This window comes from Equus asinus, chromosome 2, assembly GCF_041296235.1.
Source record: "Equus asinus isolate D_3611 breed Donkey chromosome 2, EquAss-T2T_v2, whole genome shotgun sequence".
Lineage (NCBI taxonomy): Eukaryota > Metazoa > Chordata > Mammalia > Perissodactyla > Equidae > Equus > Equus asinus.
The window spans coordinates 105748599-105764292 of NC_091791.1; the positions used below are offsets into that span (position 1 = coordinate 105748599).

Sequence of the window (15694 nt, forward strand, 5' to 3'; positions counted from 1 at the left end):
ACTCAACAGAAGATCCATTGAACCTGTCTAGCAAGCGGGCAGTCTTCAACAAGAAACCGGGAGAGGCAGAAGGGAATGGGTCTGGAGCCAGATTACCTGGGCTTAACCCTGGTTCCAATACTTCTTAGCAGTGTGAACCTGGGCAAGTTAAACTCCTTGTGCCTCAGTTTCCTAATAGAGGTAAGACACAGGCATAATAACACTCTCATAAGGGTGCTGTGTGATCAACTGAGTTAACCTACAACGCAGGCATAGAACAATACCTGGCACATAGCTAACTCGATGCTTTTCAGCCATTACTATTTTTAATAAAGGCCTGCTGAGGCCTGTCGTGCTGGCACAGAAGTCCTTGGTGATGAATCTGGAAAAGCAGAATCATAGATAGAAATCATAGATTTCCAGTAGTGGTAGGAGGGGAAAAAGGGAGTGAACAATAGCACAGCAAGAACACACCTGGAAGAATGAGGAAAAAGGGTTCAGGTTGGGGCAATTTCAGAGAAAACAGCCTTGTCATAGGTCTACGATGTTCAAAACATCTTTTGTCTTTTGGAAATTAAAGACTTTCAATTTGGAAATTAAAATTTCTTTTGGAAATTAAATGTAGAAAGTTTAATTATTTTGGTAATTAAATAGAGGTTTAATTCTTTTTGTGTGCTCACTTAGAGCTCAAGTTTTATTGCTAAGGGTGGGCAGATTGCATAGAAGGAACCCAAGATCTGTAAGTCAGAAGACCTGGCTTCTAGTCCCAGCTCTGCCCTTAAGTAGCTGATGCCATACTGAGCCAAGTCAATTAACAGTGTCATTTTTAAAAGAAAGGGCCAGAACTAGATCCTAGGCCCCACGAGTATTTAACACTCTCTGATTCTTGCCCAGGGACAGTCTCAAGAGAATTTAAATTTCTCACCTTGTCCCCAGACCCCTCCCCTCAAACAAATCGATTAAAACTAAGAAGTGTGGTGTTCCTTTCCTTTTCCTCATGTCCCTTGCCAAAAGAACCCAAGATTTCTAAAATCCGGGCAGTGGGTGAGAGCCACTTTCTTTTCCCATTCATTTTAGGTTTAGGTTTTAGGTTTTCAGTTATTCCTGTCGTCTGCCTAGAATGTCTTTGGATTGAACTAGGAAGTAATGAAAAAAGGTGAGATTTGCTTAAAGGAAATTAAGCTTGCTTTGCCTGATTCTCCGGGTAAAGCTTGGACAGGTAGACTGTGATTGTTAGGGTTCAAACCACCCCTTTAAAGAATCCTGCCCAGAGGGTGGGATCTGGCCCAAGCAGGATTATAAGATAGTGACTTCTTAAAGCCTGAGGACGCTGGACATACTAAGAGGCTGCCTCACATAAACGGGCTACACGAAGCTTACAAACCCTCAAACAAATGGCATCTCCATTCAGATTTTGGGCTGGGGCGGGGTGGGGGGGGGTGTGTGTGTGGGGGGGGGATTGGGGTGCGCTGGTTGTAAAACCACCAGCTCTGACTTTGTGTTTAGAAGAAAAATCTTGAGTTCTATAGCTGGGGAGATATGGCTGCCTGCCCAAGGACTATGAACCTGCATCTTGTTTGCTTGTCATCCTGTCAGTCATTTTCCTTTTTTTAAAGAAGATAAAACTCTGATCTCAGAAACACAAAATAGAGAGCTTTTTCCAGAGGCGAAGCCCTCATCCCTAGGGCACTGTACAAATAACCCCAGCCTAGCCCATCCCGCTCCAGGAACACCCCAGCCCGCCCGGAGGGGTCCGCACTGCGGGGCGCAAAACCACAGCTCAGCTCCAAACCCAAAGGTTCCATCACCAACCAATCGCGGGCCGGGGTCCTTCAAGAAAACCAGAAACGCCTACGAGATATGAATGGCACTAAGGCTAGCCCATCGTCGCAAAGATACCTCAAGGGGCGGGGTCAGAATCAGCCAATAGTATCGAAGCAGTTGTTGTTAGGCGGGAGGAAGACGCCGGCGAGCGTGCGTGAGGCCGCTCCCGGGAAGGGGGTGGTAGGAAGCTCGCGGAGCCAATGGCCGCGGCGGGCGGGCGGTGGCGCGCGTGCGCGCTGGGACGTGGGGCTGCGGGCGGGAGGCGGGGAGGGTGGGGGAGGGGAGCGAGCAGGAGCGCGGCTGAGCTGCTGCCGCCGCCGCAGCCGCCGCCGCAGCGAAGAGGCCATGTTGTGTGGTGTGTGGGGCGGGGGGGAGGAGGAGGAGGGAGTAAAGCCGAGAGAGGAGACGGGAGAGAGACACCACACACACACGGCACAAGATGGCCGGAGAGGCAGCAGCACTCCGAGCTGTCAGGCGCTCCGTCGCGGCCGCGGGGCCCGCCGGCCGGCAAGGAGCTGCGCCGGGCGGCCCGCTGGCCCGCGGGAGCGAAGCGGCAGCGGCTAAGGCGAGGCAGGGCGCGCGGTGGGGTCGGAGCCCCCGGCAGAGGCGCCCGGGGCGGCCGGGCCCGCGACGCCGAAAGCGCCGCTGCGGCAGCGGCCGCGGCCGCTCCCCGGGGCCCCGGCGGCTCGACCCGGCGCGGGCGGGAGGCTCGGGCGGGCGGCCCGGCGCGGGCGTCGCGCGCGGGCGACCAGGAGGTGCCGGCAGCCGCGCTCGGACCCGGTGAGTGGCTCCCCGGCTCCTTTTATTGTCCTTTGTCCTTGGGAGGAAAAGCAAAATGTCCTTGAGCGCGCGAGCAGGAGGGGGCGGCGGGCCGGGCCTCCCCGGGCGGCCCGACGGCGTCGCTCGCCGGCTCTCCGGGCGGGAAGCGCCGCGGGGCCCGGGCTGGGGGGCGCGCGGGCCCCGCCGCAGCCCCGCGGGGGGCGGGGGGCGGCCAGCGGCCGGGGCGGCCCCGGCGGGAGAGGGGCGGCGGCGGGCCCGCGGGCGGGAGCCGAGGGGGCCGCGCGGGGAGAGCCCCTTTCCGTCCGGGTGAGTTATTTTGGTCTTGGGGGTGGAAAAAAATCCCTTCCAGGTTCTCCGGCGGGGGAGCTTTTCCCCCTCTTTCCGGGGAGGTGGGAACTCATCTTCGTGGTCGAACCCCAAAGAACAATGGACGCCTGACGACGTTTAAACAAAAATAAAACTTGTTATTTTTTTCTTTTGGGTGTTGGCTTTTAACTCTTTCGAGGCCGATTTCGCAAACGGCTGCAGTGTTACCGACGGGAAGGTACTTGCTGCTGTTTAGAACCGTGATGACGTTCAGGTTGTCGTTTAAAAATGCGAGTTGCAGGGGTGCTGCTGGCATTTGAGAAATTACGGAGCCAAGTTCACTCTCTCGTCCGGGCTGTTTAATGGAAATCGAGTTTAATGACGGTGCGAGGCGATGACGTTTGATTCAGATAGTGTGTTTTTCCGCGTAATTACGCCAAGATTATTTGACATTTTGATGTGGGGATAATGGTGACATCGACTGTTTCGTACTTATTAAGAGGTCCTGGGGAGCCGTTATCTGTAACTTATCACACCTGGATGTTAGAACGTACTTGGGTCAGTTCCTAGACTTTTCAAAGTTTAAGTTCATCGTTGTATTATTTCTAAAAATAATGTATGTTATCACCAGCCACGGTCGACAAAACTTTTACAAAGGAATATTGTGACACCAGATCTCTGAAGTTACTTTCTCGGAGTGTAAATATTGAAGTGGGACTGCTCTCGGTAAAGGGCGATGAAGAGGAGCCATATTTGTTGCATTTGTTGCATGCATAAAAATCTAGATATGCTTAAAACGGAACAGTATTTTACTAATATAAATTGGCTTCGAGAAGATTGGCAGAGCCCTCCGTATAGTCCACGGATTTAAAAAACTGTTTGAGAGGGAATTGAATGGTTTGAAGAACAAACCACAAGGCACAAACCTTTGTGTATTTTAGAATATATTTGTCTTCATTCTGCGGTAGCTGTTCTGTTGTAAAGGTGCAGATCTACGTAAAAAGAGTGCTGGGCAGGTTTACGAAGAGCTTAAAAAACCAAAGGTACTAAAGGTGTAATCGACCATATTTCTGAGGGTGTTTTTGTCAGTGAAATTGTTTTATTTTTCGAATAGCATTCATATAGTGCTACATGTTACATCAGTTGCGCATATCTGGATTTTCCAGAATCTGTTGTTTAAGTACCAATTCTGGTTTTTCAAATCAACATTTTTGAAATTTTTGAACACTGAAAGTGGTTTTAAATGAATATTCTGAATTTAGTTTTTCAGAATCCTTTTTGAATAGTGAAATGCAAAATAATTGCTAGCAGTTTAACCTCATAAGATCTTTTTACATGAGAAATGAGGGAAGGAAGAGACTGAAAATGTTCAAGACCCTGGTTTGAAATTGAATAAAGGTCATAGCTACTACATGTTTTAGACTTGCTTAAAAGACAAAGGTAATATCTCACTTGGTGAGATCAAATAACTTGTGGTTTAAAAATTTAAAGTAACCAGTGGCCATTTTAACTTCACTAATTTCTCCTGGAGGAGTTAATTTTTAATTGTTCATAATTCGTAAAAGGTATTACTAGGTGGTAAAGGAAATTTTGAGATGATTTCAGTCTTTAAAAATGGTGAACTTCCATTTTGTATATTGCCTGGCATCAAAAGAAGAAAAATTAAAAACAAGGTCATAATCTTAAATCTGTCCAAAGATGTGAATGTTCTGCATTCCTTTTTGATCTCAATTCCTTAATGTCTAGTGTTTGTCCATGCAACTAAAAGACGTGGAAAACAAAGACTGACAGTAAGATAAGAAATAACTGCAACTTTAAATGTACAGGTAGTGTGTCGATGAGCTGTCTCTTAAATTCATCCATAGATCGTCTTTGGAATATTTTCTCATTGTTTCATCACACTGAAACTTTGGCCAAGCAATGTTTAAAAATCAAAACATTGATATAATCTTCCTTTTTTTTTTTAAAGGTAACTTACAAGATTAAAATTAAATTTGGTTGACGATGGTTCTGAACAAATACAGCTCCTTTATTTGAGGTAAGACTGGGTAAATTCTTATTACTTTAACATAAAAATAAGCTTATTAGGTCTTTATTTTGTTCTGTGATCATTTATATTTCTAGTAAGTAGTGAGTATGAGTAAACTAAATATCTGAAATAATTTTACAAAGCCTTGAAGCCTTTTCATTGAATGAAAAGTATACGTGCATAGCCATTGTAATTTAATGTGCCTTTTGAATAGTTTAAAATACTGAAGGTTCTTTAAGCCTTTGTTTAATTTTGGGACTAAGAAAAGACTGATTATATTTTGAGGAAAACCGAAATACCAAAGATACAGTTTTTGTTTTTAGTTCTCTTATATACTTGGCAAACAGGTTTAATCTTCTAAATATTTAAAGAAATAAATTTATTAGAAAATTTGAGCTAGTTACTATTCATACTAATAGATTTTAGGCAAGAAGATTTTAAAAATCAGGCTTTGTGAGCATAGACTTTAGTTTTTGTTTCTTTTATGTAATAAAAAGTTTTAAAACACTTATTCCTACTTGCTGTTGGTTGTTCCATCAATAAATTGTTTAGAATGTTGTTTTTTTTCCCCCAAAAGGTATGCCATTTTGAAGACAGACCGTGGAGTTTTATCCTTGAGGACAAAGGAAGTCTTTGCGAAAGTCTTATTTTATATAGCAAGTAAGTAAATATTTTTATCCAACATCTGAAATTTAATAGCTACCAACATGTGAGTAGGAAAATATCACTCAAGTTTGTCAGTGAAACATAAACTCTAGACTTTTTTTATCTCGAATAAAGGATGAGAAAAAGCCCATCAAATTCCTTTACCTTACGTCAAAGGACTTTTGTATTAGTATTAAAACAGTTGATAGATGTAATTTATATCAGAGTGGTAAGACACGCAGTATTTCCCAATAAAATGGTGCTTCAGGGTTATGGTTAAATTAGTAGTTGAGTCATCAGAACTATGTGTCTTTATATTCTGAAATGTACATTCTTCAGCCATTTTTTTTGATGATACACATCACATTTTAGAAATGGCCTAGAATTTTGGATTTGCTGATCGTACAGTTCTTAAAAGAACTATATGTCAAAAACTAAATCGACACTCTCATATTCTAGATATTTTTTAATGGATTTAAATTATTCATTTTACCTGTTTTTAATGAGTTTGTTTTCAAAGGTACAAAAATGAGTTATCTTACAGGAAACTAGAATAATGCCTCTAAAGAGACCTCTGAGAATCTATGGCTTACTAATTGTTTTTAAAGCATAAAAGGAAGAAATAATTTTCAACATGTATACAGTACTTTGACATCTTAAAACCAGATATGTGAATGAAAAAATAGGTCCACTGATAATTTTCAGGAAACATCCTTTCTTCAAAAGTTAACACTGAATGTGGAAATTAATGTCAAGCCGCTATTATAAGGGATTTACCAGAGGAAATATGTAATACAATAAAAGATATCTTGGGAAATTTTAAGAATAGCCAAATAACCAGGTAATTAATATAAGGGCAAGTTTACCTGTGTCCTTGAAGTTTATGTGGAAAATCTTTTAACTGTTCGTGTTGGCTTATTCTGTTGATTCAAATAGGTGATAAAGGTAATATTTTTATTGCCTTTGCTTTAGCTTCATTTTTTCCTTTTCAGTCCTTTTGTTATTTGATCACATTTTGTGTTTATTATAGTGTGCAAAAGAAAACTAAATGTTAGACCTTTAACTGTGGTGTTTTAAAGATATAACATATACAAAAAAGTCAAAACATCTTTCATCCCAAGCTTCTTCAACACAAATGGGAAGGTTAGGGCTTACTCTATGCAAATGATAGGATATTAGATTGGTATTCAGCTGTGATTGGATACTGATAAAAATTGAGAGTTGGGCCTCTTAAGACACAAACATATATAAAGAGTAATGTAAATTTAAGTATATGTAGGCAATAAATTTATAATGGCCTACCAAAGATGTAATTTGACCCATAAAATAAAAAGTGAATGGTTGAAGAAGGTTAGGAATGTTAAATGAAGATTTTTATCCTTTTCACTGCAGTATCACTAATTAGAAAGAAAACCTAAATGATATAATAACCTAAATTAATCCGCAGTCAAATGGAATACAGCTTTCCTTTTATCACCAACAAGATAAAGGATTATAAATCACATTTTAAGATGGTCTTGCATATACTTTGACCTTCATGATAGTGCTTATTATATTCAGTGTTTTGATACTTGCTGCTTGAGCCAAATTGTAAAATGGGCCGTGGTTTTCATGGATAAAAGTAATGGACCCATGAGGGCAATATAAACAGAGATACTATTTTAAATTGCTGTATTCCATAAGTAAATTATTATTTAGTTTATTCCTATTTTCTGCTTAAGAACCAAAGTGATAAATACTAAAATACTTGTTTTTAGCATTTTAAACTAATTCTTGAATCATAAAAATCACATGAACAAGTTGGTGATGGGGTTGCATTGCATTTGTCATGATAATAACTGTTTAACAAATTAACCCGAAGTTCTATGGAAAGCAAAGAAGCCATGCCCATAGTTAATCATAAGATTTTCATGAACTATGATGTGATACTTAGAGGCTGGAGTATGTGAAATACATAATTTTGAATATAAATTTTCTTTCAAGTTTAGTTTACTATTCACAGTTTCTTGATTATTTAAAAATCTGGACTGTGGACAACCAATTAATTTTTTCTCCTCTGAGATTTTATTCTTTGTTGAGGGGCATAGGGGAAAAAGATAATTTGAGGACATCTTCATCTTCTGCATTAATGAGAGGTGTATGGTAGAGTGGAAAATATAACTGTGATTCAGCAACCAGGAGACCCAGCCTCTAATGTAAATTAGCCCTGTAATCTTGACATTTTAGTCACTGTACCTAGTCTCCTAATTTGTATAAAATATTTGTGGAGTTTCCAATCTCTTAAGATAACTTTTAGCTCTTAAATTGTGCAATAAAAATAATGGTAAGGAGTGTCTAATTCTCTTGTACAAACTGGAGAATAGTTTTTGTAATTTTTGCATTGCAAATTATGTTATTTTTGTGGTGACATGAGACCTGGGCGATGGTGTACCTGACTTTCTTAATTTTAGGCATTCCAAATATTAATAAGTAATACAAATGCAGCCATACTGGAAAGTTGATCTTAAAAAGCAGTTAGTGTGAAATTGCTTTAAGCAATTAAGATTTAGAATGCTACAATAAAAGTATTGTTTGGATTTTTTCAGAAAGTTATTGAATATATTTACAGTTTAGTGTATTTCATGGAACATTTGCCGTTGACCATCGGGATATAAATGGGGATTTATAGTTCACATACCTGACATAATCTATTTAATTTCCTTTAAGAAATGTCTGTATTCAAAGATAAATATCCTCATTTTACCAACCACCTTCCTCTTCCAGATTGAGTGGTTCAGTACAAACTTTTAATTTTCAAATTGGCTGTTATTTCTGAATGTAATTAACCTTTATAGTTTAAATTCAAGGATATTCTGAACTTTATAAATAAAAACTATGGGACTTGATTGTTTACATATTGTTCAAGTAGAATGTTTCCTACAACAATTTGATAAACTTTTGATTTAAACATTGTGTAAAGCTGGATAGTTCTGTGTTTTGGAAGACAATCATTTGCTTTTTGAAACATTTATTTGAAATTCAGTATTTCTCAAGCAATTATACCCTTAATGTGTACTATGTAGTAATCATCATTTTAATTTAGATTATCAAGCTAGACATTTTGCTTTAATGGTTTGTGAGTTGTCTTGTGGCGAAGATTTCTTATTAATGTTAATGACTATCACTACCTTATTTTTGTGGGAGATTTCTTATATTTATTTTACACTGCTCTCTGGTTTTATTCTTAATTTAAATGTAAAAATTGTTTTAAGGGTTTTAAAAAGTGACGGAATTAAATATCCCAAGAAAAGTACAAACGGGAATAATGATAATATGAGCAGGACTTGACTAAAGCTGTCCTTACCTTTGATTATAAAAGGACCAGCAATCAAAATGGTTATTTATGTTATACCTGTACTTTCATATTAAATGAGAATCCACAATACTGCAAAATGTTAAAGATAGGTGGGAATATGAGCAAAATCATCAACTTTTGTGGTCTCCCTAAGCTGAACTTGGTTTCTCCTCCTTCAAAGGAAAGCAAAGTACTGCTTTGTCACTTTTTGGGCAGGAGGTTGTATTGTAGGTTACATTGGTGTCGCTGATTTTTGTGGTGGTGTGAATGAGAGCTAAGTCCTCTTCAGGTTTTGGTGGCACCTCCTTGGACTGGTCGGGAGCTTTTTTATAAGCACGTGATCAGACCAATATGATGGATTTCCCTCAGATATTTGTTTCACCAATATTCCCTAAGTCAGCTCCACCCTTCTCTTAGGTTAAATCAATTTATTTTACTTGGTTGATTTAAGGTTTGTCTTTGTTCGCAAATTCTCTTCTTTATAAGGTCAGATTAAATTTGGAAGCTTAAACATAATACAATGTTGCTTGTAAAATTCTTCGTTTGTTAACTTGTTGGAAGGATATTTTAGCACCTTACTCTTAAAGGTAATTTTGAAGCAGATCTTTACTATATTTCTTGATTAGTCAAAACGACTAAGGGGATTTAGATTTGGTAAGATAATCAGGAACTTATTTTATAATTTGAAAATTTGAAACCTTAGTCATTTGGGAAAAGCATTTGGGTAGCTTAGTTTTAACTTGAATCCTAAACTATTCTATTACTCTCTAAAAATCCTTAAATTGCTATACTTTAATATTGAACTTTAAACAGAGCTTTTTGGTAGTTCTACATGTTACTGTGATTATTATAATCATACTTCAAAGCAGGAGTGACTGAAAAAAGTGTATACCTATGTTCTGAAGGTATTTGAGACTTGGGGAAACATCATCTTCCATGTTTAGTTTATAAGGTATTTCAGTCTAACGAGTGAAAAGTGTGGATATGATGTTTTCATTACCAAGTACCTATTTTAGAAAGGGTTAGTGGTGTTTGAGTTGAGTAAGTCAGTTCAATTAGTAAAAAAGTTTGAAATTGTGCCTACAGTTTTCTTTCTAATACTTTATCTTAGAATAATGTTGGTTAAAGTACATGATAATGTGAAATAATAGGCAATATTAAGGAGTGAGAAACATGGCATTGCAGGTGGGTAATTGAAGTTTTCCTTTAGAAGTCTTGAGAGTAGATTAGATGAAAGACCAGACGATAAAAAAGTTCTGTACTGTGAAGGAGTAATGTTTCTTGTTAAACAACTAGTTCTCAATGCTGTCTGCCCATTAGACCGACTTAGGAGCCCAGATTTTTACCTATTCTCTTGGAGCTCTTCGGGACTGAGACTTAGGCACGTGAAAGTAACTTATTCTACAGATGAGCCCCCTACATTTGTACAGCCAAATTTAAGATCCTCTGGGTTAGAATTGTTTATTTTTTGCTTGGTTCATAAATACACATACATGTTAGTCTTCTGGTGAGTGATCCTTACAAGATGTTGAAGTTTCCAAATAAATCATGGCATTTTGATAGTCTATTTTTGTCTTTTTCTGTGTATAAAATTATATTCTTTCTGTTTTCTCCAGAAATGTGAATCCTGAGAATGAATTCTGTAAAGGTCCTGTACAACGTAATAGATGTTGGTGGAAGCATTTAGTAAGTTTTATTCAATTTACATGTTTAATCTGTTTTTTACCTTTAAATATGAGTTTGGAAGTCTTGAGTGAGTCAGTTATAAAAATATAAAGGGATTTAGTGAAACTCAAAGCAGTACAAAAATAAATAATCAACGTGGTTAGATGTGTGTAAAGTTTATATTAAAATTTGCTTATTAATTTACTCCAACCTATTATTATTTTCTACTGTCTCCATTTAAACTCAGGCAAAGTTAAAATGCAAAAAGAGACTCACATTTGAACGTGCTTCTAACACTACCCTAGATTTGGGTGTCGGTAAACTCACCCCTATTTTTGTTAATAAAGTTTTATTGGAACACAGATATGCTCTTTCATTTACACGTTGTCTGTGTCTGCTTTCCCATTCAGCTGCAGAGTTGAGAGTAGTTGTAGCTAATGGCCACGAACTCTAAGATAATTTACTGTCTCGTCCTATAAGGAAAGCTTGCTTGCTCTTGTCCTAGATCCATCCCTTTTGTCAACTGTACCCTACCTGTGTAGAACTCAGAAGAAGCCCTTGGGTTCTCTTTTGGTAATAGAACATACTTTTTAATGCATCTCAATGTAGTAATTCTAATAAGTAATTCTGAACTTTCCTTGAGCTCGAAAGCTCAACAAAAAGTTCTTTTCACACTAGGATTATGCTTAGGTATTAGAAGACTTGGTTACTACTACCATGGATTAATTTTTCCAACTCCCAACCTTAGAAATAGTGGGAAAAGAGTTAGTGGTAAGGCTGTATAAATGAATTTGGATGCATTCTCAAAAGGATTTATTTATTATTGACAGACCTTTTTAGGTATGATATTTACATACTAGCAGTTTCATAGGAATCATTATTTTTGAATCACATTTGGAAATCCAGATTCTTTATGATTTTTGCTTCGAATTACTACTTCAACTTCCATTGTGTTAAGTGGCTACTAAGGCTTGCAGAATAGTGAAATTCATTTTTGTTTTTTGATGGAGGATGGTGAGGGCAGAGATGAAAATTTTCCTAATGTAGTACACTTGTGACCTCATGTCTTACAGTATTTTGCAGAGATTAATTGCCTGGCACATAGTGGATGCTCAATAAATACTTGTTGATTTATTGTATATAGTTTCTATGAAACATTATTTATCAACTAGTGTTTTGGGTCTAACTGAAAAACAATGAAATTCGTTATTAAAACACGTTTTAATGCTTTAAATATTAATTTTTAGGTATGCCAGAAAGCTAAAACTTTGACTCAGTAAAAATTAAAAATGACAAAAAACTACAACTGTCAATGTCTTAACATGCATTTGTCAAGTTTTAACTAATAAAGATAATGGGGAAGATTTGATTTGATTATAAAATCTTAAATGACTCTTTTTCGTAGTTATCATAATTGATCTTATTTTCTTACTGATCAATAGCTGGCTGGTCTTTTTCAAATCATTTTGTAGTTTTTGTGCTCATCTTATTTAGGACCCATACGTATTAATATATTGTAATCCTGTTGAAGATTAAAGCTATTTTTGGTAATAAGACAAAATATGTGAATTCACTATTAAATGCTTTCAAATTTAACGACCAGTACAAAGAAGATTGAAATCAAGTCATAAGCACCAAGAATCTTAATTACATGACGGGAAGGATCAATTTCTGCTCCTGATTGTGATTTTGTACCCATTTTCCCTTTGGTTTTGCAATAAGTACTTGAGTTTTCAAATAATATGAATTACATTAATTTAATAAATTATAGCATTATTAAAGCCATCTACTTTTAAAAGTAAGGATCATTTATCATTTCTTTTATCTTGTACTCTTCCTTGTCCCCCACATTTCTTCTTGGTATTAAAAATAGGAGTTTGCTTGGAAGGTGGAGGTAAGGAGATTGCTTATTTTAGGGGAGTCCCTCTTAAACCCAATCCAGTAATGAATTACTTGCTTGCATTCACCTACAACTTATTTTACTATGTCCTAGTATTTTTGGGATACATTTACTGAACTAAAATTTAAAGAGAAGACCCCCTTGCTCAATTTTATATTCTTAATTTCCGGATCTGTAATATCTGGGGGTTTTAAGAGGTAGTGGTTATTATAACCTTCCTAGCATAGAAGCCTTTACCTTTGCTTGTGGTGATTGTTAGTTTAGTACAAGCAATTTTCCTTACAAAGGAGGTATAAATGAGAGACTGTCATAGAGGAAAAATTCTCCTAACTTTTCCTAGTATGAGCTTGAAGCTTATGTGAAATACACAGAAGATCTAGATCTGTGTGATGATGGAATTCTAGATCAAACCATCATATCTCTTCAGTAGTTCACAAATTGCTGAATGATGTGGAGTAGTAGGGCTTTCATATGTAAACCCTGCCCAGTTTTTCTGTAGTGATCTTACTTTACTGAAAGATTAAATTCTCTTTTTAAAGCAGAAAGTGTTTTGTCTTTAAATAATTGACCCCAAGATCCTATGGATTCTTCAGAAATAGCATTACTGTTGGAATATAAATTATTTTGATTCAGTAAGGTCAGTCTGTAGGTCCCCAAGTACCTTGGTTGTTGTGGTGTATCAGAATAATAGCTAACATTTGTTGAGGTCTTTCTATATGCCAGGTAATTTAAAAGCTGTAAATGTCCTATCTCATTTAATCCTCACTACTGCCACATGAGGTAGGTACTATTACTATTTCTATTTTACAGATGAAGAACTGGATTTTGTTACCAAAAAAATTTCCAGGCGCTCAGAACTCATGCCTGCTTTCTTTTTCACTTTTTAGCATAACTTTGCTTACTTGCAAATTGAACTTTTGTAAGAATTTGTAATTCCATGAAAATAAATGGCTTACTCCCAAGTCCCTCATCATTCTTTTAGGTTCTTTGATGCTTGTGAGCGCTTTCGCTTATTAACAAAATTTTCACTACAGGCTTTTGGATGGCTTTGCAGGAATGTAGATTGATCATGGCTTTTTAATGTCATAAAAGTTGTCTGCTTTCTCTTGTACCATTCTTTTTCTTCATTCCTTCTTTTTTAAAACATCTTAAATATATGTGATAGCATGACCAATACGCTAGTATTTTCTGACCTCTGTATTTGTCACATAAACTAGTGCATTTTATTGAGTAATTTTGGAATGATTTTAATATCATTAGGTTTTCTTTTGAAAAATTGTTTTTCAACAATGGTTTTACACGGAAATTTTATATAATGTCCTGGATAAATTTTACTACTTGTCCTGTGGCAGAAGAATATAGAAGCATTGAGTTTATCATTTAAGGTACTAAGTTGAATAAATTCAACCTATAGCCATTGAAATGATTGTTACTTGGTGTCAGTTCATTGTTCACCATGATAGTATTTACATCCCCAACTTCATTTAGAGCTTTATCTTGCATTGTAGCGGTAGAGATTGGGGAAAAATTGACTTATAATTCACTCTGCAAGAGGAATGATGGTATTTTTATTTTTGTACTTTTGTGTAAAAGTATATGTCCCTTCATTTTAAGGAATGAACAATTCAAATGGGAGATATTTTACTGACATATGAATGAATGAGTTATTTAATTCTCCTTTTAGGCTGGAAGAGAAATTGGCAGAATATATTAAGGAGAAATATCTTGCATTTGATGTTTATTACTGATGTTGTGACACTCATTTTCAGTCTTTTTTAAATATGAGTGGCAATGTCTCTTGATTAACCAAATAGTTTATTAAGTAGAGTTTTGTATTGTATATGGTAGACAATAAATCCTAATTATGGTTTTAGGAGACACGAGGTATTAGCTATGTAATGAGCAAAAATGCCTTTATATTTAATAATCTCCTAGCAGTCACCCAGACTTGACAAATTTAGTTTGAGAGCTGCAAAGTTTATAGAGAAGACTGGGGTTAAAACTTAGCTTTGCAATTATGTTTGATCATGACAAATCAAGATCATTTAGTTAATGGTAATATCTCCTGGCTTCCCACTTATCCGTTTAGTTCAAATTATTTAGGTAATGGATTTGTTGTTCTTTAAGGAACATTTGATGTTTTGGGAATGGGAGTATTTTATTTGTATTTAATTTGAAATCTGATAGCGTTTTATCAGATTTGGCAAATATCAAATAACCCAGGCAGATATTTTGCATTTTTCATCACTTTTTTTCCTAGTGGCTGCATGTTACTTGCATTTTCAGATATGTAGCCAGAGATGGTGGCATCTGTATTGGCCGTTTGTGTTATCTAAACAAAATTAACATCTGTTGGACTGGAAATCTATGCTGTGATCTACTGCTTTGGTTTTTTTTTTTTTATCCCTTAAGATTCTTTTCCATAATTAGTTTTATTTGAAGAAGCTTGGAAAGTTTTCTGCATTGAGATTTAGAACCCATAGTGTTGCTGTGATTTAGCTTTCCAGGATCTTTGAATTTGAATTTTTGTTTTTACTTCTCGTGTAGACAGTATAACAACATTACATTTAACTATTAAAAATTTGACTCTTCACTGCCACTTTTTTATGGTTACATATGTATCTGTGACAGTAGAAGAACTTTGTTGCTTGAGTGCAGTCTCTCTATGCTTCTCTCCTTGAGAAGTTGTGTGTGCAGTGCATACAACTTTAATACAGTTACATAGTTTAAAGCTGTTACAGAATTAATGCTTTGTGTATGGTAAGAGTATCTTCAAGGTGGGTGGATGTTCTCTGTTTGAAGGAATAAGATTATTGGTATTCCAACAGCATTTTTTTCTTTTAATGTTTTCATCAAGCACCCAGTCAGCTTGAAGAGTCTCAAATGGACCCTACTACTGAGAAATCAAGATGGCAGTCCACTATGGGGAATTGAGGAAAATGGATTAATACAAGAGTGCTGTGATAATATACAACCAAGACAGGGTTCTTTTAACATGGATTTCATGACATGAATGAAGATATAGGTTTCTTACCCAACACAATGGACAGTGGATTTGACTTTCTAAAGACTTTTTGTATCATTAAAACAAGTACATTTTTGACATTTGGAGAAGAAAGATGGCACGTTAACACAGATGATAGTTTGTATGCCTGGAACTTTTTGCAGTTTGATTTGTATGAGTATGACCTTGTGGAATGTTAACTTTAATAAAATTTCTAACGCTTTAAAA

The 15694-nt window shown here is 37.0% G+C and overlaps 1 protein-coding gene across 5 annotated transcripts; it reads left to right on the forward strand.

The window, feature by feature from the left end:
* The first annotated feature begins 2143 nt into the window (after window positions 1-2143).
* Window positions 2144-15694, forward strand: LOC139041738 (cuticle collagen 2-like). Of its 5 annotated transcripts, none has more exons than XM_070495959.1 (5): window positions 2144-2583; window positions 4859-4927; window positions 5496-5578; window positions 10514-10583; window positions 15320-15694. In XM_070495959.1, the coding sequence occupies exons 1-2, from the start codon at window positions 2243-2245 to the stop codon at window positions 4860-4862; spliced, it is 345 nt and encodes a 114-aa protein (XP_070352060.1). In that variant the 5' UTR covers window positions 2144-2242; the 3' UTR covers window positions 4863-4927; window positions 5496-5578; window positions 10514-10583; window positions 15320-15694. The 5 variants fall into 5 exon arrangements, 1 of the variants encoding a protein (XP_070352060.1); XR_011497535.1 differs by lacking the exon at window positions 2144-2583 and adding an exon at window positions 2823-2889; XR_011497527.1 differs by lacking the exon at window positions 2144-2583 and adding an exon at window positions 2967-3447.

Excerpts from the sequence above, each read along its gene's own strand:
- LOC139041738 (XM_070495959.1), top strand. The coding sequence starts at position 2,243 with ATGGCCGGAGAGGCAGCAGCACTCCGAGCTGTCAGGCGCTCCGTCGCG.